This window comes from Triticum aestivum, chromosome 2D (genome assembly GCF_018294505.1).
Source record: "Triticum aestivum cultivar Chinese Spring chromosome 2D, IWGSC CS RefSeq v2.1, whole genome shotgun sequence".
NCBI classification, from domain to species: Eukaryota; Viridiplantae; Streptophyta; class Magnoliopsida; order Poales; family Poaceae; genus Triticum; species Triticum aestivum.
Genome location: NC_057799.1, coordinates 488177861 through 488197168, shown reverse-complemented (window position 1 = coordinate 488197168; position 19308 = coordinate 488177861). Strand labels below are relative to the sequence as shown.

General features: G+C 40.4%; 1 protein-coding gene and 1 long non-coding RNA gene across 4 annotated transcripts; one reads left to right on the top strand and one right to left on the bottom strand.

Moving 5' to 3' along the window:
- Positions 1–4570: 4570 nt before the first annotated feature.
- LOC123054021 (uncharacterized) lies at positions 4571–14866 on the top strand. Of its 3 annotated transcripts, XR_006426005.1 has the most exons (5): positions 4571–4682; positions 8179–8414; positions 8488–8772; positions 8846–9179; positions 9275–14866. It is a non-coding gene; the product is annotated as an uncharacterized lncRNA (long non-coding RNA). The 3 variants fall into 3 exon arrangements; XR_006426003.1 differs by lacking the exon at positions 9275–14866 and having other exon boundaries at positions 8846–9256; XR_006426004.1 differs by lacking the exon at positions 9275–14866 and having other exon boundaries at positions 4641–4884; positions 8846–9256.
- LOC123054020 (very-long-chain aldehyde decarbonylase GL1-4) lies at positions 4976–9854 on the bottom strand. The gene is made up of 10 exons (XM_044477666.1): positions 9649–9854; positions 8552–8775; positions 8170–8402; positions 7417–7636; positions 6836–7217; positions 6654–6761; positions 6208–6408; positions 6004–6099; positions 5538–5708; positions 4976–5394 (listed from the first exon to the last, which is right to left on the bottom strand). The coding sequence occupies exons 1-10, from the start codon at positions 9706–9708 to the stop codon at positions 5233–5235; spliced, it is 1857 nt and encodes a 618-aa protein (XP_044333601.1). The 5' UTR covers positions 9709–9854; the 3' UTR covers positions 4976–5232.
- Positions 14867–19308: the final 4442 nt, after the last annotated feature.

Genomic DNA, 19308 nt, shown 5'->3' with positions numbered 1-19308 from the left:
CTGCGCTGGGGAATAATGGCCGATCGAGGCGTTCGAAACTTCGAAATTTATCGTTCGTGGGACCTCACGTCTCGTGCCAGTATTTTATTCGGGAGTTTGAAAGGGAGACAAACTTGCAGAGGTGTGTAAATGAGCACATTTTACCTACCTGGACATATTTATGGTCTGCATAGCATGCCAACATGGCTAGGGCCCATGTTAGTACAAAGTTGAGACACTTATTTTTGAGATAAAGAATGTCTATATTTGCAAAAAACCCTTAACTTTTTTCATTCGTGTATTGAACCCCTAAAATAAAATGAAAAAGCTACGGCGTGGGTGAGGTTTCGAACCCACGGCTGGCCGCTGGTAGGCTCGCGTGTACAACAACCAGGCCGGTGATGTTTCTACTTTAGAAAGCATGCCTAGTCTTTATATCTATAGCTATATCTATATTTATATCTACTAATAAAATAAGATTCGTTTCTTCAATTTTTTCTTCCGTTTAGCATCGATTTTTTTTTCTATCCAAGGTGGTACTAAATTTTTGTTTTATAGATGAAGTACTAAATTTTTGTGCGTCCATTAGAAAAGAAAAACAGTTATGTCCCTAATTTTGTACGTGGGTCGCGCTCGCTCCAGCCCAGCAAAGCAAGCCCATTGGTTTCCTGCCCATGCATCTGAGAATCATTATTTACCGCATGGGGCGGCAAATAGTCAGAATTTTTGCACACATGGCGCCAAAGATTGGGCCAGCCCATTTTGTTTTTTTCCCTATTCTGTTTCTATTTTTCTATTTTTCTTTTATCGTTCTTTTTTATTTATTTTCTTTCCAAGTTTATTTTATTTTTCCATTTTCCACAAATTCTATTTTAGTTTTTTCAGAATTCCGTTTTTGTTTAATTTTTTGTAAAATCAGCAGAATTTCATAATTTTGTTCTCATTTTGAAATATGTTTGAAACTTAAAAAAATTTCTTCTCGTTCCATTTTTTTAAACTAAAAAGATCCGCATTTTTATAAAAATGTTTACGTTTTCCAAAATTGTTTGAGATTTTCAAAATAAATTATATTTTAGAAAATGATATAAATTCAAAAAATATTCATGTTTATTGAATTGTTCACAAATTTAAAGTATTCTTAGTGTTAAAAAACTTGTTTCGAAAATTATTTTCAATGTTCAAAACATGTTTCTATTTTCACAAATTGTTCACAAATTCAAAAAAAATGGTTTTCTTAAAAAGAGGTTCATGTTTTCAAAAAATGTTTGTGAATTTCAAAAAAACCATTTCAAGTTTTGTTCGTCCTTTTCCAAATTTAATGAAATTTTCGACAAAAAGGTGCTCGTATTTTTTAGAAAACAAATCAGGATTTAAAAAATTGTTCACATTTCAAAGAATATTCAGAATTATCACTTTATTTTTTGAAAAGCTCAAAAAAGATCAGAAAAATGAAAAAATGCTTCGAATGTTACGCTACATTATGTTCTTAAACATTTGTGTTGGCCATGTTTTAGCAGGAGCTGTTTGTTCGAATATCTATCAGCACGTGGTCGAGATATTGAGGTTAGGAGTCTAATCCTTTAACTCAGCGGTTGTTTTGGATTTTTATTCGTGTCTTACAAACACCGTCGTTTTGGTAACTGACAGTGGCCTAACCCAGACACGAACTGTTGTGCATCCCACATGCCATTTGACGATAAAAGAGAATATGTTGGTTGGCTATAATTAAAAGAAATTATAGGCACATGCCAATAAAAGAGGATATGCTGGTTTGGCTCTGATTAAAAATTTGTAGGCAAGTAAGCGCTAAAGTAATTAAAGAGAATAAACCCTGGTAAAGCAGGGACTACCTGGTTATGCGCTAATTATGGCAATGAAATGGGATTCACTGAATTTGTAATTCATCTGATTACGCCATCGTAGGAGAGAGTGGTCGAAACAACTATGGCCCGAAGGTCACCTTGCAACCACAAAATGAGGAGGCAACCATAACCTAGACACGGAGGTGGACCCAGAGGAAAAAAAAGCACAAGTTAAGTGGTGGCCACCACACCGACCAACCCCACCATTATCAAGATCTCGCGGTCAAACATGACATGTGAGAACACCGCAACCCCTCGCTCTGTCGCCCCACCGCTGCGAAGACCGTTTTGATGGACACATCAATTACCACTATTGATACTTCTCGCAAAAAAATCTCCCGTTGCAATGCACAGGCATATGTGCTACTACATATAAAAACACGGACCAAAAAATCATGGAGGCTTTCCTGTCAAGAAAATAAAAATAAACACGGACCAAAAAATTCAAATGAAAATATAACCTGAAAAAATGGTGCCCCACGGCTCGAACATGTGGCCTCGTGGTCACCCTTAACTCAGCTAATCATTACACTACATCAACATAACATGTCTAGAAGCGATAAACATTTTTCATGTTGTTATTTTTTCTTGTTATATACTAAAGTTAGTAGAAAGTCAAGTTACTTATTTTGGGACAGAAGGAGTATAAGAAAACAACTTATATTCTGGTGTTTGCGACATTTTTAAAAAATCATGCATTACAAAAAAAAAAGGTAAGTGACATCTTAAAAAATGTTTAAAAAACATTCGTTGCATTTTAAAAATGTTCACACATTTAAAAAATTATACAATGTACACAATGTCCATGAAGCTTAATTTTTTCATAACATCCAAAAATATGTAACACATATTTGAAAAATGCTCCAAAAACTTGAATTTGGAAACAAATGTTAATCATATGTTTAAAAAATATTAAAATTGTATAAATTTTATTAGATGTATACCTAAAACGGATAATGTGTATGAAAAAATATACATCAAAACTTATATTCAAAAAATGTTAATCTTGTATTTTGAAAATATTAAACATGTATTTAAAAAAATGCTAAACATGTAATATCTTTCAAAGAATATTAATCATGCTAAAAATGTATCTGATGTATACAAAAATATTAATCATGTGTTTGAAAAATGCTAATCATGTAATATTACAAGCTTAACTACATCTCGAGGGAACTCTCACTATCTCAAAGAAAAACCTTTAGAAAATAAATCCATAGATATTGTTTTGTGTAGACATGAAGAACTGGCAAGATAAAAATGTTATTTATCCTTTTATGTCATCATTTGTCCTTGTTGTCAAGATGGTTAAACCACGCGCACAGGGGAGCGGCGAGGAGGTCGAACAGTGGCCTGTGTTTTTTGTTTCAAATTTTCACCTGTGTAAAAAAGTTTGCTCCGCAGAGGCGAGGCCCCGACACGGCATCGAGCTATGCTCACGGCGCGCTGCCGGTGGATGCAAGAGGAAGAAGACTTCTGCAAGCCTAAGGCTTTGAGAGCAATTTTTTTCAGTATGAGTGCGTCTATAAGGTCATGTGAAGCTTAATATATGGTCTTAGTCTTTTCGCATAAAAAAATTGTATTAGTATGTAAGTTGTCCAATGCTTTTGGACAATTTTTTTAAAAAAAATTGCACGAAAAAATATGTTTTCTATTTTTTTTTCTTCCGCGAGAGGCACGGTCATGCCTCTCGAAAACGGAAAAATAACGTGTTTTCTATTTTTTCTCTTCTGCGAGAGGCACGGTTTTGCTTGTGCGAGAGGCAGGGTTGTGCTTTCGCGAGAGGAACGACCATGCCACTCAAAAACGAAAAAAATGTGTTTTCTATTTTTTCCTTCCGTGAGAGGCACGACCGTTCTTCTCGGAAACAGGAAAAAAATGTGTTTTCTATTTTTTCCTACCACGAGAGGCACGGTCGTGCCTCTCGGAAACCGAAAAAAGAACGTGTTTTCTGTTTTTTCCTTCTGCGAGAGGTATGGTTTTGCTTGCGCAAGAGGCACGGTTGTGCTTTTCGCGGGAGGCACGACCATGCCACTCGGAAAAAAATGTGTTTTCTATTTTATTCCTTCCGCGAGAGGCACATTTTTGCTTCCGCGAGAGGCACGACCGTTCTTCTCGGAAACAGAAAAAGGTGTTTTCTATTGTTTTTTCTATCACGAGAGGCACGGTTTTGCTTCTGCGAGATGCACGGTTGTGCTTTCACGAGAGGCACGACCGTGGCTCTTTCAGAAAGGAAAAAAAAACATGCTCTCGATTCAGTTTTTCTGTCCGTTTTTTTGTATGAAAAGAAAAGTTCAGCAAAATCTATCTATATGGGATCTAGTTTTGAAGATCTCGACGCGGGGAATCCAATGATGAAAACGGTTCTAGATTTGGACGCGCGGTTTAAGAGATAAAATGTTTTGAATAAACAAATGTATGAAAAATGTGAAAACTCACAGGTTACGATAAGTGACGCGCATGCAGTGCGTCACTTGTGGCAACCTAAGGAGGTGGAAGTGATCTTTGAAAGGACTACTCCTAAATTAGTTTTTTTAGACAAACTACTCCTAAATTAGTGATTTCACAAAACAACCCAAAGGTCAAAAAAGCAAATGGGCCAGCCTACACACATGTTGTGGCGTGCCTGCCGTGTCGTACCAGGCCTGTTTACGGCTGTGCTGGGCCGGGCCTGCAACCACCATCGGCGGGGCGAGGCCCCAGGCCAGCCGAAACCGACCCGATAATGCCCCCACGTCCTCGTCTCCATTCTTTCTTCCTCATGCTCTGGCGGCACTGGGTGGTACCGGCGGGGATTCGGCTGGATCATCGACAACCAGGAGCCGGCGCGACCGGCTGCAGGTTCACCAATCCCCACTCCTCGCTCTAATCTCGCCTAGCTAGTCTTTCAATCTTCGCATAATTGATAGAGACAACGCGCGCCCAATCCCGAACAAGGTTCACAGTTTTGTGGGAAATCCGGGAGATTAGGGCTTGGGGGCGTGGGGCGATCAAGTTACTACCCAAATCTAGAAGAAACACCAAGGCTGATAAGAAAACCGAGGTGCGTTGGATCTCTCTTTGACTTGCCTCATTCCATGGCCATGTACATAGTTCGAATTTCCCCCTTTGAATATCACTGATAATGCGGCACATGCTTTAACGAGTTCCTGTGAGTTGATAATTCATTTATCGTGTACTCCCTCTGTAAACTGATATAAGATCTTTTAGATCACTAACAATACAAGGTACAGTACTTAACTATTGATACCGTGCTCAGGGATTTCTATCCAGACATATGCGAACCCTGCTCACTGAAGCTAGTAAGCCACAGGCTTATTCGACACTCCATAACACTGAACCTCAAATTCGCATCATTATTGAGTAACATATCTTCCAGGATCCAGAAGAATCAAGCTTTTGACAGAGGAGTGAATCCGTGCTTAATAGCTGCCGACCAGACCTTCTCGAGGTCCATCATATCATCTCCGCACTCGTGCATGTCCCAACCTTCTAGTGCGTGTACCATTCCAGCAATGCGCCATGCGCTCATCACCCTTCTTGGAAGCCAATTCTATTCATAAAGTGAGCAGCAACACATGTCAGTATCAATCACATTATCTGGTTCAGTCTTGGATAGGAAGTTGTGTATGTCAAATGATCCTATTTCGCCTTTCTCAAAATTAGAACCAGGTAATGAGAACATATCATTAGTACCTCACAGGTGTGGACGTTCTGCATTGCCTCTGGGATCTTCATTGCAGGGCTGCTCAAATAAGTGCAATCCTTGCGCATCCTTTTAAGGGGAAACTGTGATGTAGGAATAAATGTTGCTCCTTTTGGTGCCCCCATTTGTTGCTTATCATCTATGATATCTCCTATCCAGATCTGTAGCAGTGAAGAAGTAGTCATTGAGTATATTGCTTCTCGGAGTGTTTGTTCCTATTTCGCTAGCTACATAGGTTTACAGTGTAATTTCTTGTCATTTGCTGGTAGATGATACTACAGCATAATGTGTGCTACTGTTTTCCGTCAAAAAAACACTGGGTGAATTAGTTTGACAAGGTTTATACAAGCATTCACGGTCCTGTCTAATATCTCTACTAGTTATTCCCCACTTATGATATATCCACTCTAGAAATCTTCTTGATGATTTGCACCCCTTTTCCCGGATAACTTTTACCTGTGGTGTTTCATCACTGGAGAATTTCAGATAGGCAATACTGCTCTCTGAAACTCGCAACTTGAGCATGTCATACTCCTTTTGATTCATGATTACCTACAAAAACTTGCATATATTTATAGTTATTCTTGTATAGAGTGAGATCAATTCATACAAAAAGTGAGCTGCTAATGAAATCAACAAAAATAGCAGGCTGATAGGTACCTGGACACCTCTTTCGCATAAAGCTGTAGCTATTGCACGTTCTACCTTAGAACTGCCTCCACAGAGAAAAACATGCTTTGTATCTGAAGGAATGCTCTTGAGAACAACTGCTGTTGCTAAGCCACTTCCATCAACAAGTCGAACTCCTAATTTTGGATATTTATGTGTAAATAATTCACCATTTCCATTGAGTTGTTTTGCCTGGGACCAAGAATATGAGGGTTAATACACTGAACATCTGTTTGCAATTAGCGTGCATTTGAATTTTTGCAATATTTCTAGTCAAAGCCATATTAGTTCCACATATTAGTCTGAGTAATCAAAAGGTCGTCCTTACATAGTTTTTGTCAATATTTCTGAGTGTTTTCTGACCCGATCAGAAGCTAAGTGTCATGTGGAAGCAAGTATAAAGAGGGAATTATGCGAGAAAAGTTTGGTCACCATGCCTGATTTAAGAGTCCAAGACTGAGCACTTTGACCCCTCTTACATCCGCATCTAATATTGCCTTCTCAATTAACCTGTTGATGGATTCCCTCTCCCTAATCAGGCCATACTGCACATGGAGAAAATCCTATCAGTTTGCAACTATGAAGACATATGATTCATACAACATGGAAAACCCATTACTTGGAAGTTGTATCTTGGTATCACCCATGTTTGCATCTTGAACTTCTTCAGTTTGAGACTTTCGACGACAAACGCAGAGGATCCATAAATCCATGCCAGTACCATTGACAGCCATGCCATTGGCCATATCATCCACACATACCATACTGGGTTATCTGAGGGTCTAGAGGCTATAGAGGCAATCCCAACCCTTAGATGATAAGTTGATTGCAAGGTGGTCATATGCGTCAAGTGAACAACATCTGGTGTTTCCTCTGTTCCAATCAGTGTTCTCTCATACAGCTCGTCAGTTGACTTGTCCATGGTATTGTATATGTAGTCATAGAACGGCATAAACAATGAGTAGTTTGTACGAAACTGTGTGTGATGGAGAGAATGATACCTGTGGAGTGGTGAAAAAATAACTTTGAATAATCTGGTTTGTGGTTTTATGAAGCTATGACTAAGCGTTTCAACTTTTTGTGCATTGTTTGCAGAATCCACTGGTAAAATTTGATTAAGAACATAACGGACCCAAAAGTCTCATCACCTAATTTAATGTTAACATGATTGTAAGGTTAATCTTAAAATGTTATACTTACGATGGAGTGTACATGAGATACTTGAGAGGAGGGAAAACTTGGAAGATCCACTTTGGCAGCAGCTCAAAATTGCAGTGTCCCATATTATTCATGAAGTCGATGTAAGCCACGTATAAGACGATACCCAGGATAGAACCATATCCCATAAGAATTGGTATCAGCATGGGGATCAAAAATAACAGGAAGTAAACTAACATTTCAGCAAATGGATGGATGACAGCTGCCAATCATATGGGAAAATTTCATAAGCAATAGAACAAGAACACTAATTGTTAACATAGCAAGCATTTAGAGATTCATTAAGCAATAGAACATGTATAGAAACCTCAATTAGATTGTTTTTGGAAGGACCAGGATGATAACACCTCATTTCTGAACAGTATTTTAATCTCAGAATGTTGTCCTTGAGATTTTTACTGTTTTATTTGGACATATTTATGCTTTGAATTTCTTATGCTCCTGGGATCAGAATGGATACTTCAATTCCAACCTAGTATGATACTTTGATGTATGTTCAGATGGTTTCAGATGTCATTTATATCTAGTGTTTTATCAGTACGTAAATAAATCTAGTGGTTTTGGCAGTAGAACACAAATCGGTCAAAATGGTTGCTATACATAATCTAGACACTTGTGAACTTAATACCACTAATAAGATAATGAAATGTTTTTTTGCGTGATCCTTGTTTGTGTCTAAGTTGGTGGCGTTATGCATCATTGTGTTAACCCTCTGTTCTGAATGATGTTACTTACATGTTATAGGCTCTGTGACGATGGAGGCATGGTGGTGTGAGTGGTAGCGAGAGTAGAGGAAATGGTGGTGCAGTGCCCTGTGGAACCAGTAGTAGAGAAACTCAACAGGTCCTGCGTGAAGCAACGCCATGATGATGGCTCCCTTTGTTTCCCACATTGGCATGAGTCTGACACTCGGGATGGCTGCATAGGCCAAGTAGAAATACAGCCCAGAGAGGATGATCTGGTCATCCCTGTAGAGAATGGTAAGGATAACTTAGCATTACACACAAGATAGCATATTTTAGCATGTGATTGTGATGGACCATTGGATTTCAGGTATGTGCTAGTTAATTTGAGTGTGATAGAAGTGAATAGCAGGATGTGCGTATATATGACTTACCAGGATCTCTCCCGGTCCACCTGCTCGAATTCAAGACTGCGGTCAACGATGATGTGCTTCCTGCGTGCGGTCTGGTGGCGAGACAAGCTAATCCAGATCTGATTGTGGAGCATCCTCAGAAGCAGAGCTGGCAAGATGGCGGCGTAGGCTAGGTTCATGTCCCCCCACCCCTTGGTGACCACCCTGTATGCAGTTTGCAACGCCACAGGTGCGAAGACCAGGTACTGTGTGCAGTTCATGGTTAGAATATCATGTGACATTGATGGATGGGAATTAATCAGTGGTGTATAGCAGGTGGTAATCCGATCTTTGATCGTTTGGAAGCTATTCTCGTGGCTTCAAGTTTGCAAACGTCTTCATTTTGAAGAGAAAAGGGGGTTTATCTATGTCCATTCAGTTGGTTATGTGTGTGAACTATGTGAAAAGTAAAGCTATTGCCGGCGGTTCATATTAGGATCACAAGGCCAAGAAACGCAAACGGTTCGAGGTTCCATGGGAACGACATGAGCTGCCAAGCAATATATCTTTACGATCTGATTGCTTTTATCAGCGATTTTACCGGTTCATATGTTACTGTACTCAGGTCGCTATCCACCGTGCAAGAAGCATTCAAAGGAATTTTCAAAAGGTCCCTGTCCTCTTATCTTTCTTGTGTTTCTTAAATTGAGACAGAGCACAATAGAATGGCAATATAGTTTACTTCCATCGTTTTTCTTGAAGCAGTTTTTCTGGATCATGTGAAAACTGAAAAGTACTCGGGGCGGCAACATGGGACTGGAACGCTTATGCTAGAATATACTATTTGCAATTTAAAATACAGGTAATTTTATTTAATTGATAACAGAATAATCTGAGTGTTCACTGCGACATGCAACTTTTGCTGCAATTTCTGTTCTACTTGACTTTAGTACCGGGACATTATGATGCATATAAAACTTTCTTTTAATGCAAACTCTTTGAAGGCAATCTCTATATGAATATAGGAATAACCTCATTGAAGTAGTTAGTTTATTTTCTGGTCACTCAATCATACGATGTTCCTAAATTTGTGAACATGGATTTAGCTAGATAGCAATATCAGAGAAGAGATAACATACCTTGAAGCTGCCCATCCAGTGCCATGGCCATTCGGTCAAAGGGCCCGGCCGTGTTGCCATGGTAATGGATGAGCGACCACTTTTCTCTCTTCCAAGGTAAGCAGCTCCCTCAGCAAGCAAGCTCTGCTAAGAACTTCAAGCTCCGGTTGCATTTTTATATGCATGGACGGTTGTACAATATGTTCTTGCAATATTGTGTAAACAAGTCATTTTTTTCATGTGCCCAGGCATGTTTCCGTTCCCATTACCAGTCTTTATTTCTTCACAGTATCCACTTCCCCAACTGTATTTTTCTGTGGCTTGCCTTCCAAGGCACATTCTAGGCAGAAGTACTCAAATCCAAGTCATAAAACATGCTTTTTTAGTGTGTTTGATCACACAAAACATGTTGTTGCTTGCTAGTGGCATTTATGTTGCTTAGGTGAAGGCTTCTGTCTCCGATTCTGCTTATGTTGCCCTCTTGGGCTTCATTTTTGCGTGTGGTCAGCTGTGGTTGTAATAACATCTTATATTATACAGTAGGACGGAGGGAGTAATAATTAATAAACATGTGTGCGTGTGGCGTGAGCTGCAATTCGTGTAAGCAAGTTAGTCAAGTCAAACTGTGAATGTACAGAATATTAAGGAACAGAGGTAGTCTTGATAAAATTAAGGGCAGACCGACAAATCTTAAAGATCAATCACTTCTAGCATAATTTAGAGTCAAAATGTTAGCCGTGTTCAATAGAATGTCCGAGGGAGCATGGGCTGCACTGAATTTCGACCGCAAATGGGTATTGGCACACCCTTGCTTGGCATGCGAGTCTAGTACATGATTCTCCACGGACTGTTTAGTCCTTGACATATCCTCTATCTGTCGCCACCAACTGGAAGGGCTAGGATGATAGCACATCAAAGGCTCAAAGCTGGTGGCGACTGAGGCGGCCCAGGTCTCCAGCATGGTGCCCACAGGCACTAGCATTTGCATCACAACAGTGGGTTCGTGCACATAGAACAGATTTCTAGATAGAGGGACATAGAAAGAGGGTGAAAGGGAGAAGAAAGGAGAAGATACGGGGTACAAGAAAGCTGACAGATAGGGTCCACTCATAGCTCAGCATAGTGTCCACGTACTCGTGCCATGTAGGTTCTGACGTGCCGGTCCAGCATGTCAGTTCCACTGTCAAAATTCATTGAAGTGACATTCGGTGTTATTTGTTATGGTGTTTCCCAAACTTGAAAATTAAACGAGAAGTGGCGGTTATGTGATATAGGTGCCCTCAACGTGGTGGTTTTGTTTCTAGTTTATACTCTTTTAAAAGACTCCTTTCTCATCTGATGTAGAAGAAAACTCCTTCCTGGTTTCAACGTGGTGTACATTTTTCCTTCATGCTTTGGCCGGCACCTAGAGCGAGGGCCTGGACTCAGAGTGACTGGCTGCAGGTTTACCAATCCCTCATCCTCACTCTCGCCTCATATCACTGGTCTACTCATGCGTCCACGTTATTTACGAAGCTTGCACACACCATCTAGTTATGGCACCAAACCAGTGCGATGTGCCCCTTTCTATAAATGTAGAGGAACCACAAAGGCAGAAAAAACCCGGAGTTACTGGATCTCTCTCCAGCTTTACGTCATTCCTACAGCCCTTGATTTATCTCTGAAGATCATGATAGTCTGATGATTGCTTTGATATTTTCTACAATTTGATTACTCATAAATTACATGTATACAGTATTACCTATGAGTAGTTATGGATATATCACACTTATGGCTTTCTATCTAGATATATGTAGACCCTGCTCAATGAAGCTAGCAAGCTGATAAGCATATCCAACACTCCTTATTCTCCTAACACTGAAGCTTAACTTTGCATCGTTGCTGAGTAACATATCTGTCAGGATTCAGAAGAATCAAGCTTTTGACAGAGGAATGAATCCGTGCCTAATAGCCGCCGACCAAACCTTTTCGATGTCCATCATATCATCTCCGCACTCATGCATGTTCCAACCTTCCTGAGCATGTATTATCCCAGCAATGCGCCATGCGCTCATCACCCTTCTTGGAAGCCAATTCTGTTCATACGGCGAGTAGCAACACATGTCAATGTGGATCACACTATCTAGGCCTACTCCAATGTTGGATAAGAAGTTCGTGTACATTAGATGGTCCTATTTCACTTTTCTTGAAATTTACACATACAGGTAATGGAAACACATTGCTATTACCTCACAGGCATGGACGTTCTGCATCGTCTCCGGGATTTTCATTGCTGGGGTACTCAGGTAAGTGCAATCCTTGCGTGTCTTCTTAAGGGGAAACTGTGATGTAGGAATAAATATTGTTCCACTTGGTGCCCTCCTTTGTTGTTTATCATCTATGATATCTCCTATCCAGATCTGTTGTAGTGAAGGAGTAATCATGAATATTCTGCTTACCGTTGCTCCTTTAGTTATTTCTTATCTTTACTACTATGCTAGTTACATAGGTCTGCCTAGTAATTTCTTATCATTTGTTGGCTGATGACATAGCATATCATTTAGCAACCAAAATTATGTGAATGATTTTTACAAGGTTTAAGAAGCATTCGTTGTCCTGTCATGTCTGTACTAGTGATACCCCAGTTAGAAATATCACTCTAGAAGGTCTGTCAGCGTCAGGATTCCAGAACCATTTTACAGATAACTTTTACCTGGGGTATTTCATCACTGGAGAATTTCAGATAGGCAGTGCTGCTCTCTGGAACCCGCAATTTAAGCATGTCATATTCATTCTTTTGGTTCATGATTACCTGCACAAAATTGAGTTGTCGCAATATTTGGAGCACAATTAGAGTCAATAAATTTTTAATGACGTAAAATGAGCTACCAAATGAATTCAACAAACAAGCAGCCTGATGGGTACCTGGACACCTCTCTTACATAAAGCTGTAGCTGTGGCATGGGCTACCTTAGAACTGCTTCCAAACAGAAAAACTTGCTTTGTATATAAAGGGATGCTCTTGAGCACCACTGCAGTTGCTAAGCCACTTCCATCAACAAGACGAACTCTTAATTTTGGATACTTTTGTGTAAATAATTCACCACTTCCATTGAGTTGTTTTGCCTGTACCAGCAATATAAGGGGTTATCTCTTTGCCCAGCCCAGTTTGTGCGTACTGTGCACTAAACTTTGGCAGCAAATTATGTTAAATGTCCTATTAATGCCATAAACTGGTTAGAAGTAATCAAAAGGTTTTCCCTACATGTGTTTTGCCAATATGCCTGAATATGTTCTGATCAGACCAGAAGTTAAGTGTCATGTAAAAGCAAGTACAGATAGGGAATTATGTGATATAAGTATGGCCACCATGCCTGATTTAACAGTCCTAGACTAAGCACTCTGACCCCTCTTCCATCAGCATCTAGTATTGCCTTCTCAATTAAGCTGTTGATGGATTCTCTCTGCCAAATCAAGCCATACTGCACAGGAAAAAAATGTTATCAGTCTGCAAAACTGTCAAAGCTTATGATTCATACAGAACAGAAAACGCATTACATGGAAGTTGTATCTTGGTATTGCCCATGTTTGCATCTTGAACTTCTTCAGTGTGAGACTTTCAATCACAAACGCAGAAGATCCATAAACCCATGCCAGTACCATTGACAGCCATGCCACTGGCCATATCATCCACATATACCATACAGGGCTTTCCGATGGTCTGGAGGCTATAGAGGCAATCCCAACCCTAAGATGATAAGTCGATCGCAAGTTGGTCATATGCGTCAAGTGGACAAGATCTGGTGTTTCTTCTGTTCCTTTCAGTGTTCTCTCATACAGCTCGTCAGTTGAGCTGTCCATGGTGTTGTATATGTAATCATAGAACGGCATGAACAACGAGTAGTTTGTACGAAACTGTGTATGATGTAGAGAATGAAACCTGTGAAAATGTTGGACAAAATAATGGTAAATAATTTTTTCCGTGGTTCTATGAAGCTATGGCCAACCATTTTGACTTCTTGTGCATAGAATCCACTAGTCAGCTTTGAGTAAGAATTCATTAGCCCAAGTCTCATCATCTGGACGAGATGGTAAGTTTTGCTGTGAAGACACTTACGAGGGAGTGTACATGAGGTACTTGAGAGCAGGGAAGACATGGAAGATGTGCTTTGGCACCAGCTCAAAATTACAGTGCCCCATATTGTTCATGAAGTCAATGTACGTGATGTACAAGACAACAGCCAGGACAGAACCACACCCCATAAAAATTGGTGTCATCATGGGGATCGAGAAAAGCAGGAAATAAACCACATGTTCAGCAAATGGATGGATGACAGCTGCCAATTATAAGGTAAAGTTTGTGTTAGAATTCAAGACAGAAACACTAAATTTTCTTTAGAGAAGAAACACTAATTGTGAACATAACAAGCTTTAGAGTGTTTTTTTCCTCAAGCACACACCAAAGTGCATGTCGTTTGTATTAGAAGAAGCACGCCCGAGAAGGCACAAAGGGCTTACACGCGCCTTTTTTCGGATGTAAATATGTCCCGGTTCATATGTGATCATTCTTTTTTTCTTATGCAAAGCTCTTGGATTCATTGAGCAGTACCACTAAGGTAATGAAACTGGTTTTTGTGGGATCCACTGTTTGTGCTTAAGTTACTCTGAGTGCTATTACTTACAGGTAATGGGCTCTGTGACGATGGAGGCGTGGTGGTGTGAGTGGTAGCGGGAGTAGAGGAAATGGTGGTGCAGCGCCCTGTGGAACCAGTAATAGAGGAACTCGACAGGTCCTATGTGAAGCAAGGCGGTGATGATGGCTCCCTCTGTTATCCACACGGGCATGCGACTGACATTCGGGACAGCTGCGTAGGCCAGGTAGAAGAACAACCCATTGAAGATGATCTGGTCATCCCTGTCAGAACAGCAAGGATCATTTTTCATTACAAGATATCTGCACATGTGTGATTATGGTGGAGACTTACCAGGAACTCTCCCGGTCCACCTGGTCGAATTCAAGTCCACGGTCGACTATGATGTGCTTCCTGCGTGCGGTCTGGTGGCGAGACAAGCTGATCCAGATCTGGTTGTGGATCATCCTCAGCAGCAGAGCTGGTAATATGGCGGCGTATGCCAGGCTCATGTCTCCCCACCCCTTGGTGACCACCCTGTGCGCAGTGTGCAACGCCGCAGGCGCCAAGACCAGGTACTGTGTATATAGAGCATCAGGTTAAATGGAAATACTGATGGGTGGGAATAATATGGGTTTACGACTGAAGATCTGTGGCTTCTTCATTAAGATCGTGTCATTAGCTTCATTTCTGAACCCAAAACGAACACCAGGAGCACATGAAAAGCTATTACCTTGAAGCTTCCCATGCACTGCCATGGCCATTCGGTCAAAGGTCCCGGCCGTGTTGCCATGGTGATGGATGGACGATGCCCTTCCTCCCTTCCAAGTGTAAGCAGCTCCCTCAGCTAGCTCTGGTAAGTGCTTCGAGCACTGGTTGCAGTTTTATATGCATGGACGAATTGATATCACAGAGAACACCCCTTACCGAAAAAGGCTTTCGCCCTGCTTTATATATAAAGCAACACGGCCGAACCAATACAAGGTGATGAGAGAACACCCCTTAGGTAAGGGTGTCTTCTGGAGACACCTTAAGACTCATTTTCCTGTTAATCTCTTCCTGCAGAAGATGATAAGAAAATTAACCGCAAATGTTACAACGTGAGTTTTATGTCCATAGGTTGTAATTCGTTCAATTTATTACCCAAAAATCATTTAGTTGGTCCAAGAAAGAACAAGCCAAATGGAGAACACTGGAAACATAACATTTTTGTGATTCCTGCATTCCAAACATACCTTAAGTGTGATGTTGGTATATATGGTATTCTTATGGATTGGCAGAAGACCAAGTGAGACAAGGAACCTGCGCTATGCATTTATTTAGCACTAGTTCGTCGTTTAGATGCACGCATTTTGTATATTTTTTGGATAACTTGCCTGGTCGGTTTTACCTTTACTCGATATCACCCTGACTTGATAGGCCAAGACATGCTTTGTTTTTATGCGGTGAGGTCACTTGAGATGACCGATAATCTTCCTTATTAGTCCCAATCCTTCAAAGAATATTTTGCACCATTCAGTCTGCGCATTTTCCACTGGTATGAAGTATGTTTGCCATGTTGCAATATAGGTAGTATGACTAGCTCATTTGTGTGGAGTGGATGTACAAATCAGAGGTCAATTCTTCATCGACTCGAATTTGATCTCCAGTTTCTTCTTTGCTAAAGATATGTATTTTGTACTTTTTTGCAACATTGTGGAAAGGGAGTCATTTTTTTCATGTGCCGCTGCATGTTTCATTCCATTAGCAGTCTTTGTTTCTTCACTATATTTACTGCGCCAAAGGTACCTAACTGTGACTTGTCCTTCCAAGGTACAACCTGAACAGAAGTAGAACATGCTTTTAGGGTGTTTCGATCACACAAAACATGTTGTTGCTTGCTACTGACTAATCTGTTAGGCGAAGGTTTGCGTCTCCGAATTATGTCATTTGGAATTTGGGATATGGGGTCTTTTTTCTTTTCAGATTCCTGTGAAATTCAGGCGTTCCTACTATGAATTTGCTTTATCTAGTCAATGCGAGAGAAACAGTAAATGGAGTAGCCAGTGAAGAGCGGAAAAGAATATACTCCCTCCATTTTTATTACTCCGCATATTAGCTTTGTCTATACTCAAACTTTATAAACTTTCACCATGTTTGTACAAAAATATATTAACATATACATCACCAAATCAATACCATTAGATTCACTATTGAATATATTTTCATATCTTATAGATTTGTTATTTTAAATGTTCATATTGTTTTCTACAAACTTGGCCAAACTTTATATAGTTTGACTTCAGTCAAAGCTAATATGCAGAGTAAATAAAAACAGATGGAGTACATATGCTTGTGACGCCAGCTGAAAGAAGTTAGTCAAGTCAAACCGTCAAAGTACAGAAATTCATATTTTGTATAAAAAAATAGGACAGATCGACAGACTTAGAGATCCAATCAACCATTTCTAGGAAATTGCACAAGTCAAAATGTGAACCATGTTCAGAGCTAATAGAATATCATTAACTAACCTCAAGAAAGAAATGCAGGCAGCGTTGCTGCCATCGTGAGAACTGAGAAGTACTCCCTCTGTTTCTAAATATAAGATGTTTTAATTTTTTTTCTCTATTTTCTCAGATTCGTATGCATCTAGGGCGTTTTAGTATGTATATTTACTCATTTTATCCGTGTGTAGTCCATATTGCAACTAAAGCATCTTATAATTAAAAACGGAGGGAATGTATGTCTGATAAATAACAGGAAGTTGTCACCTGTATTTATTTATTTATTTGAAAGAGCTGCCACCTGTAATTGCTTTCATACCTGTGCTGATGTACGCTGACAGTGATGGAGCATTAGATAGATAAAATAGAAAACAAAAGAAAATCTCCAATGCTTAAGCATGGAGGTATTACATACAGATCAGATTCTCGGACATTGTTTAATTTCACTACCGGGTTGCATAGTTGAACGCACTCCAGGAACCGGGTGAAATTTCGTTTCATTTTCGTCTAGCCAAAGTCGTTTGACCATAACTAAGGCAATTTGTGGACCGTTCCTCCTTTGTTTAGAGCATCTCCAATAGGTTGTATGCTAGTTTGTTGGTAAATATGATCATGTCATCAACCAACAACTTATCATACAACTATTCTAATGGAGTGGATTTAGTTTACCCAATAGAAGGTGAGAGAATGTATAAGGTTACTCTCACATTTCACTTTGGAGCTTGTGCAAGGGTTGTTGGTTCATCTCCATACAACTTTGCTCTCTGTCCTCATTTATTATATGACACATCATCAATCCTAGGTGGCAAGTTTTACCAACAACTATCTCACAACTATTGAAGATGCCCCTGCTCGTTTGAAACACAGAAAAACAAACTCTCTCTTTCTCTGTTTCTCACCCAAAAGCATACTATATCAAATTCCTCTATCTGACTGGTAAATGGGCCCAACTCGAGCTCTATCTTGCAACGAGAAGTGGTCCCAATCTGGCCTACTCCTTCCAACCATTCTTCCCTGACCTTGTGCACACACATACTAGTGTTGATGGTTGCCACGTTAGGCTCCCACTAACCTCTCACGGTCTCACCACGAGCCCTCCCACAGGTAGGCGCTGCCGGCTTCGCCCCCTTCCTACTCCAACTTCGGTGGGCAAAATACCGTAACAATGATGGTGATGGAGAGCATTGGAGGCCAAGAAATTGTGCTATGAAGTCTACGCCATGTTGAGGAAGATGAATTCGAGCACCGCTAAAGACATCGAGGACCCCACCAACTGGATCGACGCAATTCTCGACGTTGGCCAGCGAGACCTCTTTAAACAAATTTGCCATCCTCTGTTGATTTCGCCTCGATTATTTCCTCCCATGGCCTTTGGATGACCCTGCGAGCAAAGTGATGTGCTCAAATCGCAGCCACGATCACTGCCTGTGAGGTTTGCCACTCCACCACGACACTACCATCGGTGCGCCGCATCTTTTGTGTTGTTCTCCTCGACCCTGAGTGACGGGTTGCTGGGTCTTTCCATCTCGTGTCTGCCGCACTAGCTGTCGCGAGGCTCGCCGCCGTTGGGCTTCAAAGAAAGATGGGTGGGCGACATGCGAAGCATGGCCCACACGGGGAGATGATGGGCGGTGCTTGAGGTAGAAGAGTGAAAGGAGCTAGAGTGGTGAATAGGCGTTTTAATATATATTTACAGATTTGGTAACTAAATATTTTTCAAGCACAAATCCTAAATATATTAGACTCAACTAAGTGGATCAATGACCTATGTTGAACAACATAAGTACTCAAAAGAAAACAAGCAAGCACGAGCTATATCGCAAGATGTGAAATTGAAAGATTCCAAAATTAGCACACTATATTGTTAGAAAACCCTAGAGGCAATCATAGAGATAATTATATTTCATTGTATCCATGAATTATTGAATGTTCTTTGAATAACATCATTTGTATTTATTGACAAATACATGACTTGTTGTGAAACACTATGATTGAATGATTTGATTATTCTAAAGTAGTGCCTAGTTGGAGTCCATGTGAGAACATGTATGAATATTAGACTAGCACTGTATTGGTTGCTAACCAAGTTTCGTGGGTCACGGATATGGAGATGTCACATCAACAATGTGAATACATGTTAGGAAGAAAGGGTTGGACAGACGCAACTTGAGATATAGTGGGAATCATTTTTCTTGTCTCTTATTATGTGTATGCTATGTTCTTAGACCTGAGATTGTCGCATGTACTTGAGATGTGTAATGACTTACTTAGTGGTTGCCAAACTCTACTTCGTAACTCGGTAGTTATGAGTGTCGCTTTATTTACTGGAATCATCTGATTAGTACAAGATCTGGTGTGCACGCTACTGGACACGTTCGGAGTACCCGAACGAGGATGGTTCGGACGCTCTAACCGAGCAACAGAGGCTTGCACAACAACTTCTGAGGTTCCGGCGAATGGCACTTGGGCACAACGGCTATCTCTCTTGAATGGAGTCAAGGACTCTAAGAGGATTTGAGTTGGTGGCTCCGAACAGCGCAAAATGTAAGAGTAAGTGTGGAAAGGTTTTGAGGTGTAGTGATTTTGGG

Excerpts from the sequence above, each read along its gene's own strand:
- LOC123054020 (XM_044477666.1), bottom strand. The coding sequence starts at position 9,708 with ATGGCAACACGGCCGGGCCCTTTGACCGAATGGCCATGGCACTGGATG. Across the intron at positions 7,637-8,169 it reads CGTCACAGAGCCTATAACAT|CTGTCATCCATCCATTTGCT; the intron begins GTAAGTAACATC and ends TATGATTGGCAG. Across the intron at positions 5,395-5,537 it reads AGAACGTCCACACCTGTGAG|AATTGGCTTCCAAGAAGGGT; the intron begins GTACTAATGATA and ends CTTTATGAATAG.